The sequence below is a fragment of the Phaethon aethereus genome (assembly GCF_964289735.1).
Source record: "Phaethon aethereus genome assembly, chromosome: 20".
NCBI classification, from domain to species: Eukaryota; Metazoa; Chordata; class Aves; order Phaethontiformes; family Phaethontidae; genus Phaethon; species Phaethon aethereus.
Window position 1 is genome coordinate 6,924,605 of NC_138596.1, and position 19,978 is coordinate 6,944,582.

General features: G+C 40.3%; 1 protein-coding gene across 1 annotated transcript in view; it reads right to left on the bottom strand.

Annotated features, from left to right (window-relative positions):
* FNBP1 (formin binding protein 1) overlaps positions 1–19,978 on the bottom strand; it is a gene marked incomplete at its 3' end in the record, with an annotated part of 95,204 nt that overhangs the window by 58,522 nt on the left and 16,704 nt on the right. The window contains exon 2 of the mRNA XM_082009104.1: positions 4,275–4,390. Coding sequence (XP_081865230.1) covers positions 4,275–4,390 — 116 coding nt within the window. The remainder of the gene's footprint in view (positions 1–4,274; positions 4,391–19,978) is intronic.

Sequence of the window (19,978 nt, forward strand, 5' to 3'; positions counted from 1 at the left end):
TGCAGTACTGGCATCTCCTCTGTTCGAAACTCAGCCCTATTACTATATATGCCTTCCTGCAGCCTCTGTTATCCTACTGCAAAATGGAAACCATTTGTTTTAGCTTTACAACAGTTGTTTCAGTGATTAAGAGAAACATACGAGTGGTATTGATGGAATCATTGTCCAAAGTTTCATTGACTACTACCAAGTTTCATTGACCTATCTGTGCCAAACTCTTTGGAGGACTCCCAGAATGGATCCAGTTGAAAAGAAACTGCTTTTTCAGAGGTGTAACCCACTCACTGTTGCATGCTGGTTTTACTGCTAACTGGGAGACAGCATGGCCTATTCTCTCACATTTCTTATTCCTTTTGTTCTCCTTAAGAAATTAAGAAGCATCTGCCCAAACAGAGTAATAGCCAGAACACCGGCAGATTTGCAGAGACAAACACATGTTTCTCAAAATTTAAGTATCCCTACTGGAAAGGATCCAAATGAGCATCTCCTTTCCAGTCTCTGCCTTCTCTGAAAAGAACATGCTCTGAAACAATGAACTTTTCTCTAGTTCTGTGTACAGCAGCTTCAACCAAAGACTACCAGTATGGCAGGAATCTGCAAACAGTTATGCATGATTACAGTAAGTCTTACAGCACACTCTGTATGCCATGGGAATGCTTCCCTCCACACACCTGCTTAAAGAGGAAAGGAAAAACCACAAGAAAACATGCACAGAAGACTACGCTAATAAGGCATTTTCACACACACTCAAAACGCACCGTCAGGCTGCTCAATTAATTCTGACATACAGAGCTGCTGTCTTCTTGTGAACCTTTTAAAGCTGTTGAAATGCTACTGAGCTAGGGCAAAAAAATTCCAGACTATGCTTTTACAAAAAAAAAAAAAAATTCTGAAAGCATGTAACAAGTATTAGCATCTTATTTGCTATGTACTTTGTAAAACACATAAAATACAGATTCTATATATTTAAGCTCTTTGATTTTTCCCCCTTTTTTTCAATCAAAAACATACATAGAGTTTTAAACACGATACACACAAAAAACCCAGAAGTGATACTGAATCCAGAAGCATTGCTGAAGTTCAGCATGCAATTGTGCAGCATCATGACCAGAACGAGCACTACCCAGGTTCAAGCTCATGAAGCGATGACACCTTCAGAGCTAAGAGTGGCTAAAGAGGGAATTAACACATAAGAACAAAGACCAGCAGTAAAATAGCAATTCTGGAAAGATTCCGTGCTAGCCTGTGCACCTGTCTCTGATTCATGTTTCTATTTGCCTTTCACTCTGCATCATTTTTTCTGCCTTTGCAGCTTGTTCCCCTGCTCCCTTGTTTCCATTTCTTCGCAATCTTGCTCTTTCTCTCGCATTTATCATCCGTCAGAGGTTCCCGATTCTCAGATTATCCTGGTATCAAGCATTTTTTTCTAATACATCTTCCTCAGGGCTATCTATCCATCATCACATTAGGCAGGGTTTTTGACACACTGTGCGTGCGCTGTAAGGAGAGTAGTGACTAGAGAAGGAGGACAATGACACACCACTTCAGCACCCAGAGCACAGCGTCCAGCGTATCAACATCCAATGGAAGTTCAAAATAAAACAGAGGAACAAGCGAACACCCTACCATCGTTTCTGTATACCTTCCTTCCCAGCCTAGTTTAATGACTCAACAATTATAATGTAAAACAATTAACAAAACAATCACACCAAATCTGAACTGGACTCTCAAACCGGGACTGACTGTAAATGGTACAAGCTGGACTCGAACAGTGCAGGCACAACGTGTAAAGTATGGGACACTGGGGAGTTTCTTCCACTGGAGTAACCAGATAAATTTGATGTATCCTGCAAATATGTAGATCTAACTTAACACTTTTAAAACAAAATATTACATATGTATCTTCAGGATTATAAAGAGGAGAGAAAGAAATGTTTTTAAATAATTAAACTTCAACGGATGACCAGGCTGCGATGTAGATAGACAGGACGAATAGCTAGCTCGTGAGTCCAGAGACCAAGCAGTAAACACAAGTTTCACAAGGGAAAATAAAGTTCAGCCGCTTTACTTACACTACAAATAAAACTTAAGAGTTAAATCCACAGGAGTATCTGGTGTTAACTTGTCCCTTTTTAACAGTATGTCTGCATGTTATGACATGCAGTGATATGCTGCAGCCCTTTTACATCAAATGGATGTGACACAAGGAAGGTCTGCACTAGGCTTGAGGACTTATTAAAAGCAGATGTATGATTTTTTTTTTAATGTCCAGCACTGTTTTATCTCAACATTTGACAAGTCTACATTTTTGTCTTTCTTTTATACCTCTAACTTCTTATTTGACCCCAAACAGTATTGTATTCAAGAGCTCCTCGGGGATGAATGTATTGGTCCTCAAATCATATCGGGGGGGAAGACACAAATGCAGCTACATGTGAGGAATGAAAATACAGAGAAAAGAAACAAATTGACCAAGTTTTGTCTGGAAGTCTAAGACAGAGTAAGAAAACAAAACTCACGGGCTCACAGTTTCTAGATAGTCACAGGGAAAACTGTCTCCCACTTCCTTCAAACATTTTGTTTGTGTATTTATTTTCATAATTACACTCTTTACACCTGAAATTTGTCATCCAAAGAAAATCAGTGAGTCTAGTGTGTGATTCTTCATGAGACAGGCCTGCTCACACAGATACTCTGCTGGGGTTTCCCAGTCCAGTCATCCTCTCTTTCTTCCAGCTCATTTTGCCTCTGTAATTCAGTCTCTTCTCATCTCCACAGGAGCAATTTGTTCCTGCACAAGTAATTTTCTATTTCCTGCTTGTCTATGGCAGAAACCCTGGGGAATCCTTGTGGCTTTCCCCTGAGAAAGCACATAACCATGAAGACAGGGTTTTATCAACTACCAGCTCCTCATAAATAACAGGCCATTGTGCATCTCAAATCTATTTTAACACAAGCATCAAAAATTCTGGGCGATTTTTTTTTTTAAATAGACATTGTGCTTTATATATATACAGATCAACTACAGCCTCAGATCTTGATCTCCATAAATACTGAGAATCACAGAATCACTAGGTTGGAAAGGACCTTCAAGATCATCAAGTCCAACCATTAATCCAGTGCCACCATGTTCCCTAAACCATGTCCTGAAGTGCCACATCCACACATATTTGAACACTTCCAGAGATGGCGACTCCACCACCGCCCTGGGCAGCCTGTTCCAATGCCTGACCACCCTCTCAGTGAAGAAATTTTTCCTAATATCCAATCTAAACCTCCCCTGGTGCAACTTGAGGTTCTAATACGTATTATGATCATGCAAAAAAAAAAAAAAAGTATAGATTTACTGGAGGGGTTAGGAAGGATTAGTTCTGCACTCCCCTTCCCCAGTTAGCTCCACCACCTGCAGTTTATCACCCTGGACACTAGTAGCTGCCAACAATATTGCACCACAGCCTCTCTGCAGCAGCAGGACCATCTGTGCATTGTACTCCCTTCTAACCCCTGTTCACCTCATTTTCTCTACCTTAGTGGGAAAAGCAGGGCAAGAGCTACTCACTGGATCTGACCTCAAGGAATACATTTTCTGGGTCTGGTTCACATCCACTTGTCTCTCTACTCACAGTCTGATGGTTGAACTAGATATGTAGAACATACATAGCAGGAATTTCCAGTAATGTAGCTACTTGGGATAAATTCACAGGATCTCTGCTCTGTTCAGGATATACATCATAAGAATAGTGGCAAGATTATAAAACTATAAAAATTCAAACCTCAGGCTGCAACCTGGCTAACTACATAGACAAAATTCTCAAGGGCTAGGACTTTCTGACCTGCAGTTTCTGCAACAGGCATTCATAAAGAGCCTCTCTTATGAACAGAAACCCTAAACTTTGCCTTACAACAAGTGATCGTTACTCCTCTGAATTCTTAAACGCTTCAGCATTTATGAGCAGCAGTCCTAATTTCATGGAAAACATTACAATGCTATCCTCAAAGCCTGAGCCATTAATCATGCATAAATCGTGAGTAAGATCTAGCATCCTACTCAGTCACCTAAATAAAACCTTCCTTTTTGCAACGCATATGATTTTTAGCAGAGATAATAAAGAGTATCTTAAATTAACTTTAGCTTTCCATTCTCTAAATTAAAGCTATTCTTTAAAAGCCATTATTATAAACCAAATTACCACCACTGAAACAGTCAACTTCCAGGTGATTACAGGCTCTGAACAGATGCAACCCCAAGTCCAGAACTTTACATACCAACTTACCTAAGTTGCTTTGCATAGCTGAGTTCAATCTCTGTTCTTTCTTTTACAAACTTGATGTATTTTTCCAGAACATCAATACCCCATTGCGTGTGTTTCTCTAAGTTGTCAAACTGGTCCTGCAATGAATAAAAACAAAAGTTTGGTCTTACTGAACGCAGAGATAACTAAAAATAATTTCCAAAGTGCACATCATCACAAAGAAAGTGTTAGTAGTATTTTCCATTACCACAGTTAGACATTCTTGTAGTGACACAAGTTTTTAATCGACGGAAATATGTCTTTTAACATGAAACCAATTCACTAACTTTCTTCATTCCGCATTTCTGAATCAGTTGCATTTCAGAAATGCTGGCAATACTTCTGAAGACAATCTTCTAATACAAATACATACTTAGACAAAGGATAAGAAAGCGATACTCTTGCCAGGATTTTATTTTAGTCTTAAGAGTTAATAGAAGTTCCATGAATTTGAGGTCTACTCTTAATTCTGATTTTTGTCTGAAAAACAGATTTATACTCAAGCTTTGTCACTATTATTAATTTAAAATACCATTTAGAACAACTAACAATCTTTACAGAACAGAATATACTCCCCCTATAGCCTGTTTTGCTCTAAAACAGAACACATGCTAATAAATGACGCTACCAAAAAAAATTACATTAGCTATGTTTACAGTAAGTTTTCTTGTCTACCTCCATTTATATGCAGATGTTACTTTGTTCTTCAAATATTGTTGCCCTCACAGTCACACATGTTTTCAATAAAATCTTTTTCAATCAAGAACATTCCACAAGTCAGTTTGGGATTTGCAACTGCCAAGAGAAATTAAGCAACTCTAAAACCAAATTAATTATCCAAACCAGCTTATTACTGTCTGCAAATTTAACCTAAAATTACCTTTTTTTTTAAAAATTTGATTACTTCAACAACAGTCAAATTCCATAATCATCCATTCCATACAGTATTTCAGAAGTTGTATTTTTCAAGTCCTGTAGAAACACTTTAAGCTGTGATACACTGAATATTTATCCCTACAGAAACAAAGCATAAACAAGATCTTCAGTATCAGCCTGACTTATCTGCCACCAGGTTCCATTATGGTTTACATGGAAAATAGAGAGTAAGCTTGTGCATCTGCAGCACAAAGGTTAAATTTACAACATATTCCAATAAATTGCACACAGCAGTAGATTTTGGGTCCGATGCTTAGCTGCCACTATTAAAGCTTCTGACAGAAGCGATGCTTCTTTCTACCTGCCAAAGACTTGGTCTTGTGACTTCCAGTTTGCAGAGCTATCATCCAATGTTATCGAAGCAATACAAGCCCACTTCCTTAGATGCACAGAGCAGAAAAATAACAGAAGACTACTACAAAGCCTGGCTTATGAATGTGTTGCTTTTGAGCAAATACCACTTTCTGTTTTATAGCATATCTGGCTCTGACAGTGAATTAGATCGGCATCAGGAGAGATTCTTCCATCATTGAACAAAACAGTCATGTACACAGAACCTGCTACTTGCTAACAAAACGGTTTTAACCGAATTTTGAAGGGAAGAAATAGGAACCATGTTAGAGGTGGAAAATTTGCAGAACTCTAGCAAGAAGCTAGTTAAGACAGCAAGTAATATGCACGTAATAGGACACACAGGATTCACGTATCTGCATATTTGCTCTGGTTTAGCCTAAGGTGCTACTTTAAACCAGTTCAGCCAAAACAAACCATGCTTCAATTTAAATTATGTCAGTTTTAGTCAATTAAAGGGGCACTGAGGGCAAAACAGCAAAAAGGGCAATAGTATAAAGTTACAAAAAATAGTAAAGAACTTCTAAGCCCCATGCTCCAGGAACTAAGAAAAAGTGGTTAAGGATAACTGGGGGGGGAGGGGAAGAAAAAAAATTTCAAACTACTTAGAATAAAAGCCTGACTTCCAGCAATATAAATCACCCTTAAACCGATGTAACATCATTCACTCAAAAAGAGGATGCATGTATTCTGCAGAAAGGGAAGACATGGACTAAGCCAGTACATATTTGCATATAGATGAATCCTTGTTTCACACAATTTCACAGCTGGGGAGAATACAACAACAACATGGGTAACATCCCGGACCTCTCCTCCTCCCTGGGGCTCAGATCAGGAAGGAACATGGTGTGCTATCTGGAGTACGACACCCACACGATGAGGCACCTTCTGCTCTGCTTCAAATATACAACCTCTACATCTCTCAAATTATGCTGGCATCAAGAAAGTAGCGCAAATATGGCCTTTTTAATGCTTCTGATAAAGAGGTCTTATAGCTATCCCACACCCTACTCTTCCACAATTTACATTATTTAACATAAACACATGCATATAAAATAAATACCCCACGGGGCAGTCCATTAGTCACAAGTTTATATGCATTCACACACACTCACAACTTTGAGAAGGGAAATCTCAGGGAGGCAAATCCACTCCCTAATCCCTGCAAGCAAATTAAATCACTTTTATCAGATATACCACACTAGTAGAAAGAAATTAACTTAGCATCCTACTGTAACCCCATCCAAAGAGGAAAGGTCATGGTTTCCCATAGGAAAGAATGCCTTTCAAGGAGGTCCTGCCTTTCAAGATAATTCCGGCTGCTGACTGCACAGAAAGCTAGAGCAGGTTCACCCTGGAAAGGCAATCTTGGCAGTGGCATCCCTGAGATTTCCCTTCTCAAAGTTGTGAGTGTGTGTGAATGCATATAAACTTGTGACTAATGGACTGCCCCGTGGGGTATTTATTTTATGCATTTATGTTAAATAATGTAAATTGTGGAAGAGTAGGGTGTGGGATAGCTATAAGACCTCTTTATCAGAAGCATTAAAAAGGCCATATTTGCGCTACTTCTTGATGCAGCATAATTTGAGAGATGTAGAGGTTGTATATTTGAAGCAGAGCAGAAGGTGCCTCATCGTGTGTCTTGTTGTATTCTCCCCAGCTGTGAAATTGTGTGAAACAAGGATTCATCTATATGCAAATATGTACTGGCTCAGTCTGCAGAATACATGCATCCTCTTTTTGAGTGACAAATTTAGCTTTCTGCAGACTTTGCTAAAGAGAAGAGATTCTGTCCTTTCCTGGGCATGAAACAGTTCTGGCCCAAGTGCCATTTCACTAAGCAGCCAATGCCCCACAACACTGTGTTACACTGTGTAAGCTGTTACTGGGGTCATGTATTCCATTATCAGTTCCCTTTTCTGTGTTCCTGAAGGAGGGAAAAAAGTCAGTAAAATTGCCAAAACCATCAGTTGCTGATCATGAGATTCCAAAGGAAAGGCAGAGCCACCAGAAGGGCCCAACACAGATAGCCCTCCTTGTTTCAGGGATCTTTTCAACAAGCTGAAGGTAGGCAGGGGCTCTGTGTTAAAGCTAAAGAATTGTAGGGGCGACACAGGACACAGGATGCTTTGATCGTAAAGCATAACCTTTAATTCATGGAATCCCAAAATCCACGTTCTGCAAATCAATGCAAAAACAGAACTCCTAAAAAGGAGATTTTTGAGAGTACTTAACAACAATATCATGCCTTCAAACAATCAATATTAAAAAGATTTTTTAAAAAGTTATTTCCAAAGTTCATTACAAAAATGCACATGGAATCTGAAGACTTAGAAGAATCTCAACTATTCTGCATCAAATTTGGCCTAGTTTTAGTATCCTTAACAATGAGATTCTCACCTTTCTCCATAGCAGAGTGCCTCCCACAAAAGACTTCCCAGAAGCAGACTGCTAGAAAAGTAAGTTCTTCAAAAGATTCCCAAACTCCGGTATTATGTTTCATGTCAGTTTTCTCTGAACTCCAGAATCATTTCATAGCTTAAAAAAAGCTCTTCATCGTAATTAATCCCAGGGGGTGGGGGTGGGGAATGAATCTTATGAAGGGGACAATGTCATCATTAAATTAGCTAGTACTTTGGTTAACTTAAGCACTTGTAGCACGAGGCCTAAGCAGCTTCTCGTACTCAAACAGGAAAACTCAACAAGGATTTTCAAACACAGAGATCAATAAAGATATCAGTGTCCTACTGAAGCCAGGAAGAAGCTGGTAGCTGGGGAAGCATCTGCCTTACAAAAAGAAGCAAAAGTGCTGCTAGTGAGGATTTATCTGTCTATGCTCTGAAGGAACTTGGCCCAACAACCAGGAGCAGCCTAATGAGAGGAGCACAAGGTTTCACAACAAAGTGCACCATCCCTGCCCGTGACAGATACGGGTTTAGCAGGTAAAGTGTGCCACTACAGCTGTGCAGGTTCGGTCATCAGCTGGAAGATGGCTCAGGTACCTTCATGAGCTGCTGTTTCAGCTTTTAATTTCAATATACATATTCTCCTCCATTCATTTTTGCAGCCTCCTCACTCTTCCAGTTAAGGATAACAATTAGAAAACAATAAATTCCACAAGGCTTTAGCATTCTTCAAGAAAAGCAAGAAAACAAGACAAGAAGCATGACACAGTGTTCAGCAAGAGTGCTCCCACCAGACCACAGTGAGAGGGGAAACAAAAGGTCACTTTGCACCTGCTTTCTCTGAAAAAGAAACACCAAAACATTTTCCAGAAGCATTCACTACTTTCCTCTGACTCAGAGACTGGTTTACATCCAAGAACCCTCTTGAGCAAAATACTGCACTGATGAGTTGAGTATCACAGCAGGCTCCCACCACAGGCTTCACGTTACTGCCTATGTCTTTTGGCCTTCCAAGTTGCCAAATCTCATGTTCTCCTATTTTCAAGTCCCTATGCTTACTGTCATAATCAACAGCTTATTAAAAAGAACGCTTTTGATTGACAATCAAGATGTGCACATCATTAAACTACTCATAGAGCCATAACTTACTCCTCTCCATCAGCTTCCACTGGCTTCCCAGTGACCGCAACACGGGCCAGTACAAACGCTTCATGCCTTCCCCAGGCGATGGAGGAGTTTGAATATATGAGCTTGTCACACCTGACTTCACATGGGTGGGAGAGCAGAGCCTCTGCTGCAAGCTGCTCGAAACAAACGGCGTCTTCGTATTTGTTCAGAGCTTAACACATTCTTGAGCATGCACACAAAAATTTAAGCTCAAAAGAGGAAAGAACAACTTTAGTCATTAACTAGAATGGGAATTGGACATCCAAGTACCCAGAATGCTTTGAAAATTTTATCCCTAAGGCAAAGTGCATTTCTAACTTCATTTCTCTTCCCATTAATTCTCTGCCGGTATTTTTACCCCTGCATAAATAGCCTCACATTCATACATTCTTGCTGAAACTCAGCTGAATGCTTTGTTACACTGACAATGCTTAAAATGGAAATAGGGCTGCCTATTTGGTTTTCCTCATTTTAGTGGGTACTTTAAGCTGTCAAATCCCCTCACTTCTTAACTGTTGTCCTGAAGTCACATTTCCCAGCTATGCAAAGTATTTCAGGGAAAAAAGTTAAGACATTAAAAAAAACAGAAGAAAGAAAAGCTTTCTTCCCATTTCTAAGCCACATAACATGGAGTACAACCAATCATTGAGCAATAAAGAGTTATTCATGTGGTCATGGAAGATCAGGTCAGTAAGATACTCCTTCCTCTTTCAAGGCTGCTTCCATCTATTGCGAAATGGTTCAACTCAAAGCTCGTTCAGATCCAATGATGGGTGGGACCTTAATTTGCCACCAAGTATCTTCAGCATTAAGGTCTCTGAAATAAAGGGGGGGTCCTCACTCTCCTCTTAGTGTCTCGGTCTCTCTGCAGCCAAACAACCCTCACTCAGGTCGCTGTACCGCACGTGTCTGCTAAATGCTTTTCACAAAGTCCAACCCCACCGTACAGCCAAGGCCAGAAATCCCGGGATTTCTATTTGGTTTCAAGTACGAACAACACATTAGATTCTGGGAGACTTTACCAATTAATCCTGCAATTTTAACCATCATTTCAAACCTGCTCAGATTAGATTTAGGTGGCAGTGTTTACTTATACCAGTCACCAGGCTGAACTGTCACACTGTCACGCTTTCTGCTATTTTCACAGGTAGCAGTGCAGGAGTGCTAGATTAAGAATGCTAATAAAGAGGCAATTAGTGAGAAAGAGCGTGCTGAAAATTCAGATGCTAATAACAGAAAAACAAGGCCTTTATATTTAGCATACTCCTCCTATAATTCTAATCCAGCAACGTAACAAAAAAAGCCATGATTCTTAAACGTTAAGAATATCTGAAGACTTTCTACTGCCTCATTCTCTAAGGGAGTTCAATTCCGTTTCCTCCCAAAATTACTTGTTTATCCACTGTCCTAAAAACATGAGTAGGGATAGGGGAATTAAATGCTGATTTTCACCTCTGGTTCATACCTTCTCCTCCCACATTCCTTTTTTTTTTTTTTTTAAACACTCTCACCCATTTCCATAGGCAAAAAGGAATTACAGTGAAGATGAAGAATACATTACAGTGTTCAAATTCTACATTACTTTTTTAGATTCCATGGCTTAACAACTTCAAATTATAAAAATAATTAACAAGATGATGAGACCTTCATAGGCTCGGTTAAGTCCCATATGGTACTATAGTGCTATCAGAATACAACAGAATTCAGATCACAGATCCTCAGAGACCTACAACAAAGCTATGTGCAAATGTTAACAGTCTTCAGGCAAATTAATAACGAAAGAAAATGCATAAAGTACAGGCTACCACTACAACAGCCTTCCAGAAAACAGAGATGAGCAGAAAATACAGAAGCACTTCAGCATCTGTTGACTCTGCCACTACTGATGAGAGACAACTTCCCACAGAAAACTCGTCAGCTATAGTCAGTGAAATCCTCAGTTAATGACAACTGAACAAACATCTGTGTTTATACATGTTAAGTATGTTAAGTATGAAATGGAGTACAGGACACTAACCTTTTGCTTCATGCAGTACAGACAAGGAGGACTAACAGCACCAGGGAAGACATACCGATGGGATAGTGAGACCATCTCTTTTTGCTTTAAATTCAAATCATGCTGTGGCTTTACGGGTTGTTTTATGACTCTACCCTTCCATTACCCCTGCATATCTGGTTCTTGTTCACAGAACTATTTATGACCACATGCTTTTTTCAGGCGGATCTCCTATTTGTCCACGTGTTTAATTTCATTTTACCCTTTAAATAATTAAATAAATTCTTCCTGACCCTCCACATTAAAACAGGCATACTTCCACTCAGGTTGAATAATAAATATACCAGAAAAAAAATCCATCTTACTTTTTCCCACCTCTGTTTTCCCTTCATCGCCATCCCTTAAACTATTTTTTCCATAAAGCCCAAAAGGCTTTTTAACTTTTTATCTCTTCTGATTCACCTCAGACTTGATCTAGTTCAGAGAAAATAGAAACAAAAATAAGATTCTTTGCTGCATCATTAGACAACTGAGTGCATTTCATACTTGGGGGTTAGAGTCACAGAAGTCAAGAGTGGAAACACACTATGTTTTATGTTGAAATATCTTTTATGTTGCTAGATAAACTCACCTTTAATTGCCCTACGTGTTCCAATAAACATTACGAATTAAGCATTTTCTGGTCTATATTTCAGCCTTGAAACGCTTGCTCTCTTCAGCATTTTGCTGAAGCTGTAAAGCAAAATAAGTTCTAATATTTATGTGAAATTTAATTTGGATTTAAAATAATGTTGCCCCAGTATAATAGCAAGGCCCTTTGCACAGCAAAGAGTAGCAACAGGGAGTAATCCTCTTAATTGCTCCTGAGACCAACCAGACTCATCCCCACGCAGAAAACCACCTTCCACAAACTCAAGAGTGACCCCTCCTGCTAATTAAGCAGAAGTACTGTCTCACAGGCAGGTTTCAGCCATACCCTAACCCCACCTTGACGGAAGCCTGACTGAAGTCAAACAAGAAGCACTTCTGAAAAAAGCCACCCGGGCATGTGGCGCAGAGGCCAGTACCTAGAGAGCACAACGAGTATTTCGGCCATGCCGAGGCAAGGCCAGTTGTGGGAGTACAACCAGATCCTCAGGGTTGACAGGGAACAAAGTGAATTTTAACATCTAACAAAAAGACCCACCGACAGTAAAGCTGCATAGGTACACCCCCACAAACAAAAATGTTGAGCTTGTCTTCATACTAGCGTAGCTTGCGACCCCGTGGTAGAGAGGGCGATACACAACAGCAGGCTCCAAAGCAGAGCAGTAGGTGACAGAGCGCACAAGAACAGCGGTGCAAAGCCAACGAGCGAGCTTTGAAAGCCGGGGAGGGAGGAAGAGCGACTCCCTCAGAGCGGCACAGAGAATCAGGTTGGCAGCGACACACCACCGCCGGCCCGACCGCGCAGCGGGAGCGCGGCCCTCGCCTTGGTGACCCATGTCAACACCTGCTATGGAAGCCTTGCAAAACCCGACCCGTGGCTCACAGGAGGACACTTCCCTGTATGAGTACAACCAGTGTCACCACCTGCCAAGACGTGCACACACACTCACTCTCAGTGTCTAGCTCTCTCTGCTGACAGCTTAAACCCTGAACTGAAACTACGCCTTCCTGCAGCAGTGAGAAGCCTCTGAGTCAGACGCCTCTGCGACCTGGAGTGGTGCAGCTCCAGGAGGAGCAGCTACTCCTGCAAGAAACGTCCTGGTCTTGGCTCCACAGGCTGCTCTCACCACTACAGCAAACAGCCTTCCTCACCAGAGCCCAAACCTGTTAGGTCCCCAAAGCCTCCACCTCTGCCATCCTGCTATCAAACCAAGCCTTCTCCTCCCCCTTAACATGTTGTATCCTGCAAAGGATGTGGTAAAGCAGAACTTGTGGTCCCTCTATAGCAACAGGGCAAGTAACAGCGCTAACGCAGCAGCCAGGAAGGAAGGTGAGAGAGAGGATGTGGTTGCTGGTACTGCAGCAGCTAAAAAAGATTGCTGCGAGAGGTAAGACAACAGAGAGGAATGATTAATTCTGGGGAGTGGGACGGCACGAGGATGTGAACAGCTCAGCTGGAGCAGGACAGAGCTGATGAGCAGTAAGTGATTAAAAGAAACAGGAACTGAATCTAAGAATACCGGACAGTTCGGGACAGTAAGATAGTCCTTCTGCAGGCAAAAGGCTAACAGAAAGCCTGGTTTTCTTGGAACAAGGGAGATTTTAATCTGAAATTATGTAGGTTCCTTGCTCTGGATGGCACACGTGGAAGAACGTAAGTCTCTCTAATATAGAGCCTTATATAGGCGCTCTTTCGTTTTTATTCAAAGAATTACCCAAAAAGGCCATACAGAGGTCTTAGCGATTTGACGCAAGTTATCTGCTGTTATCAGTGGGAGACACTCCTAAGAAAGTTGTGTTACATCCCTCGAAAGAGGAAGTGTGCATCACAGAAGTGTCAAAATTTCATGCTCTTGAAAATGAATATTACAGTTTTCTTTGAATACAGAAAAGGTAAGGCTCAAAAAAGCCTTGTGTGCAATGTCCAAGGTCACTTTTCGTAGATGGCCACGCTGCAGCAGCAATTCATTTCCTTCAAATAAGTTTATACATTTTGAGGTTTGAGGCACTGCATGACTTCGCCACAATGAAAACCATCTGTCACAAGCAGACCATTCAGAAATGAACACTTCTTTTCAAGCATACAATTCTGCTTATAAAATACACACAAGAAACCCCAGAATGGGAAACAGTTTTGTTTCAAAATACGTTATAATGTGCAAATTACAACCCAGGATATAAGAAAGCTCTTAAAGAGCAACATAGTAAGAGAGAAACCTCAACTAATGCCAGATTTAAGGTCAGAATACCAACTATTTTTACTGAAGGACCAGGTGCATTTCAACCTTTTTCTGTACATGGTCAGTTATTTAAACTGAAGACAAACATGCACATGTTGCTTCTCTTTTTAGTGATATGAGCACAAGTCAACTGATTTAAGTGAACTTACTTCTACTAGCTAAGAGGATAAGCAGCAGAATCTAGACCTTACAACCCAGACTCATGAGCTAAGCAAGAGCTAAGCAAAGCCTCATAACTAATAAAATCTACTGGGCCCAGAGAGATGATGCATCTCTACCATTAGCATTAATGATACCCATAAAACTCATTTAAAAAGCAAAGAAACAAAACAAAGCAATGCTAACCTCTTCCTTCTGCTCATCCTAGGGAAATGGGAATGGAACAAAGGTTTGTTTTTTGCTGACAGTACCCAGAGCTGCAGACTGAAAGCTGCAATGACCCACAGGGACTCACTGTTCTGTGCATTATAAACAAGAGCTTTGAAAATGAGCAGATTCTGGTGCATGTTGCTCTGCTGCTGGGATGGTACAAATCACGAGCCGCAGCAGAGCTCCAGATCTGAGCTGCCTCCCTCAGGACTTGCAGCATGGTAACACAATGCTAAATATATGTTGTTGTTGTTCCAGTAAGATTTTTCAGTTGACAGTGTTGCAACTTTTCACTGTTCCCCAGCACCATCCCACTTCCCTGATTTAATACACACCCATTCTTTTATTCTGAAATAATTTGAACAATGCAATTTTAGAACTAATTCCCAGTAAATCTTTTGGTGCCTGGCTACATCTTGGATTAACTGTTGACTGATTTTCATCCTCTTTTTTTTCCATTCTGCAAAGCTCTCCCTTAATAATACCAGCTGTTAAAACAAAGATCAACAAGATCTCTTGCCCACACAGCTTCCCCTTTGGGCAGCTGTGTACTAATTATTAAAAATGAACCATACAGTGTTCCTGCTGATTGCATAGATAACTACAATAGAAAAACAAACAAGCCTGTCGATTCATTTAAAAGACACACGCAAAAAAGGGCAATTCTGCCCTCTTACCCAAAACCATTCTGAATTACAACAGTAGAATCTTACCCACAAGAACAATACTTCAAATTGTAATAGTCTGTGGGAATGTATTTTGGGGAAACTAGCTTTTCTTCGTAAAGCACTGCCATACTGGATTCATCATGTAGAATACCCGAGCTGCTCTGTGTATCCTCAAAGTACATGATTTTTCCGTTAATATCCAACTTTTCAAATGTGATGCTGCTCTAAGCATGCAGCTGGAGTTTAGGAGCTCCTGAATTTCAATCCCAGTCAACTGAATTCTTTGGAGGAGTAATATATGGATGAGGAGCTTTTTTTGTTTGTTTTTAGGGGGGTTAATTTTATTATTTTTATAGAAGCACTGAAAAAAAAAGATCAGTGACATAGTTAAACTTTGCAAAATAGAGTCCTTGATCCCCCTCTGGAGAGGGGGGCTATATTTAAAAAGAAAGTCAAGGTCTCACCAGGTATGTCTGGTACTCTCAATAGCAAAACTTCTGATCTTCTAATCGCCATGAAATAAATCACCTGTCAGGTGTAGAATGGAGCATGTGTACAAGTCTCTCTTCTCCAGAGATACTAATGCAGAGTTGTATTTATTTATTAAACAGAAGAGAACAGCCCTTACTCCTCTGACTCATTTTCGCCTCCTTCTCCGGCTGTGAAGCACTCTGAGAATTGACTACCCAGCTCTGCCACAAGCATGGTGTCCTTACGGGATGTTTATGCAGAAATTTGGAAAAGGAAGACGCTGTAAAAGTCACTGTAATTCTGCCTAGTTGGAGGCTGCTCCTAGAATCATTGGATCAATGGCAATACCTAGGGTCAAAAAATAAGCTCCCCCCGCAGTGGGTCCACAGCTCTTCCCTAAATTCCAAATGAAAAGTGAAAAATCTCTAAACCGACTGTTCCCTCCTCTCCATTCCAAATGAAATGGAACTATCTTTAAGACTAAAGTATTCCTTTGCAGATGGGATTCAAAAAACATGTAATATCTTAAATACCATGACATTACAAATACAGCCCTAGATTTTTCAAGGGCCACTTCTCATTCAGGACCAAGTAAGATGACTGCTATGCCTTAAGTATTTCTATCTGCCATTGCGTTCCATTTTTAATCCGGAAATCAGATTTGGTGCTTCTGCTGTGATCTAAGAAATAGTTACGTCTCTGAAACAGGAGATTTCTCAGAGATATATATACAATTCAGGAAATCTAATGCAATAATAGGTAGAATGACACTGCCACTCTACGTATGTAGCATTTTAAATGTCTGCAAACATAGGCATAAATTCAACTTAAATTTTAAAAAAAAAGTTGATCACTTCAAAATTTGTTAACAAACTCTGTTCAAAGTGCATTTCATCATTCAGTATTAACCACTCATGCACTCCACACTCTAACGAGTGGAGTCAAGCAACACTTGCAAAAAATTAGATTAAGTCTGGAACCAAGCCAGAAATAGAAAATAAGCAAAGAGGTGAAGAAAAGCTGAAGAGACACTATTCCTTAAATCCATCTATTGGGGTTTGTCACACAGCTTTTTTATTACAGTGAGACCCAACTCTTCCTATGACTATGAAAATGGCAGCCAAGACATTGAGCTAACAACCTGTCAAACATTTTCATATTACCTTTCTCATCTCAGCTTTTCAGCTGATAAACTTCAGAAAAGGGACTAACCCTTGCTGCATTTGCCCTCCGCAGTACTTGGTAGAGTCAGGCCATTTGTCTTGATTTTGACAACATTGCTTCTGGCTGATCCCACTTGCATAAAATACTCAAACTTTAAGCTCAATCTTGCCATGACTCTTCTCTGCAAAAGATGAGATGACTTGTATGGCCACAGAATTAATCTACAATTAACAAACTAAAATATGGTCAAACCAAAACAAATGTGTCAACTGTACAGCTGACATGTCTTGCTAGGGATGAGAAACATCCACCTATGCATCAAAGCATATATTGCTATCAATAAACAAGGATTCTCTAAGAAGTTTCCTTTGGAGGAACAGAGCACACAGTCATATTCTCATATGCTCAGTTCTATTCCATTTCTATACAGTTTATCCTCAGGTAACAACTCCTATTAATTACAGCATGAACTCTTGTTAAATCAAAGTTTAAATCTGAGGAAAAGTAATCGCATTTCCCTTAACCAAGTAATCACTGTATAGAGCCTCTCAAACTCCACTGGGCTCTCCCCTCCTCCCAACAGAAGTCTCTCTCAGTCCTCAGTAATAAGATCGCAGCAAAAATAAATGAATGCATCAAAGTAGGTGGAATAAAGAAGGGGAAATATTGTGCAAAATGCTGACCCACCAAAAGCACACAAAGCATTTGTTCAGTAGTGACAACGAATAATTTAATCTGAGGCAAATTACCAAACAAACATCAATTAAATTACACACTAAAATACAAGAGAAAGTTCTCCCACACACATTTCAGGTTTGCAGCGTCAGTAGAGCAGCACGCACACAGCAGAGATACAGTGCTCTGGGGACTGTGATGGAGCCATCCGAGCTGCTCACTCAGGGATGCCTCTCATTCTTCAGAGGGCATGACACAACTAAAAGCATCTAAAGAGAAAGAGGTAAGTTTAACTCCATCACACTAAACAAGTATTCATACAAGAAGACTAGAGATCACGGGTCACTGAGCTTTGTAAAATGGGAAGAAATCAGTGTTTCCTACCCTATAAACACGACATTCACGAAACATAATTGTGTTATAAAACTCTATGTATCTCCACCATCCATAAACTCTAAGTGCCCAACTACCTGGTCAGAGAGCATTTGAAGCATGCTGTAGCAGCAGCAAAGATCCTTCAGCTCTAAGAGCAGCTCCGTTGTGCAAAGCGCTGCCTTTACTCCCAACAGGTCTGAAATGGGCACCAGCTCCCAGAGAAATGAGGCAAGCGGGGAACCACAGCACAGCAAGCGAGACACAGTGGTTTGCTGACTGTCCCACAAAGATGTTGTAGTAAGGCCACACTGAGCTCCAACAGACAAAGCTCGAGTTCAGAGTGCTAACCATACTGTCCTAACCAAGGTAACCCAAAAATACCCTTTCTAGAAAGTAGGGCATCTGCTGACTGACTGTACAAACCTTCTACCCTGGCTCCCTACAAAGCCTCCGGCCTCTCAAAGTAAAACAGTCAGAACATTTTTTGGAAAGAAATCAATAATTACATTCTCTTTTGACCAGTGTGACTTGGAAACCTAAGCAGCAGCAATAAATAATGCTTCTTGCTCAGGATGGTGAAAAGCAACACCCTTTGATCCTTTAAGTAAGGACTGCTTTTCTCAGCAAGGATATTCTGCTCATAAACTGGACAGGCAAGTCCAGCTGAGCAAAAAGGGTAATTCGGTTTTCCTGCGACAACAATCTCATGTCCTTGGATTCCAAAAACACCATGTGAGTATTTTATAACACGTGCTACAACAGTCATAATGGTACCGTGATATAGATTTCAAGCCTTCACAATGCTTGAATACGCATACATCTTCACAATCCTAATGGAAATTACATCAGTAAGCAGTCTTTTTCCATTAATCTAGTATTTAGACATGAAGAAAAGCACTACCCAATTTAAAACAGTGCTTATTGGAGCTAAGATTAAAAGCCACACGTATGTCACACCAGTCTGACCACTTCCTTCCACCCATCCCATCTTCCAGTACTACATATTTGCCTAAATCCAGTATCAGTGAAACAAGGGACAGCACAAAATGTTTGGGGGCTGTTTTTTTTAATTCCATTCCTAAGCGCACAACTTTATATTCAATTCCCAGTTCTGAACAGTCAGTCAGTACTAGTTCATAAACCTCAGATAGAAGTTGTGCTGCAGCAGGTAATAAAATTACGCTTTCCCCAACGAGGCAGGTTTTACTAAAATGTTTGGGTTGACTCTCGGAATAAAAGCATCCATTTTAAAAAGAGACTTCTAAAAAGTTTGAAACTTTTTCTAGTTTTAAAACCCCATTCATATCCCTCTTCTCCAAGAACTGCCAGGCAGAACACTGCAGGGGCCAAGGGGGAAAAGAGAGAAGGGGGTTGCTTTACTATACAAAGAGGAAGAAGGAAAAATGGTTTAGCGTCACATCAGTTCTACTCTGGCACTTAAAAACCAACTTATGAACTCAAGACTGAACGGAAAATACACATGAAAAAAAATCAGGTTGGCTACATACATTCTCATTAAAACCACATTATGTTTACCTAACTGTAAGGCAACTATTTTTTCAACATAAATCCTAGACTGTCCATTGAGATTAAGCACATATCAAAACATGCAATAAATGTATCTACTGGCATCTAGACAAAAGCACTAATAGGAACCTCATATAATAATGAGCTATGAGTAAAACCTGGAGCACAATGAAAGTCCAGACAATTAATACTACCAGGAAAAGATTGTTACTAGCTTTGCTGAGGCCCAGGATGCATATTTTTCAAACACAGATCTTGAAATTCTTTATCAAGCTGGTAAGGCTACGGCAAGCAGACAAGAATTTTAAACTCTCTTGTAAGGAGTTTAGAGCCAACAAAGCTCCTGGTATTTTAGTGACACTGCAGGCTCTTGTAACACTGCAGGCATTTAGAAGTGCTAGCAAATTAATATGCTGCACCAACTCATTTGGTGAACAATCTCATTCAGATCTTAAGCTGCTTGTCCTGTGTTCTGAATGTGTTAGCAGGCTGAAAAAATCCAAGGCGCCAAAGATATTTTCTGAAAGGGTGCTACAGTTTTTCAAGTGTAAAGCTGCTTGCTGTACTTTGGACTGATTACGGGGACAGCGATGAAAAGCATTCCGTCACAAAAAAAACAAACCCAAACCCAAGACCACCACATCACATAAATCATGATGTTATTAGTTAAAGGACTAACACAAACTACGGC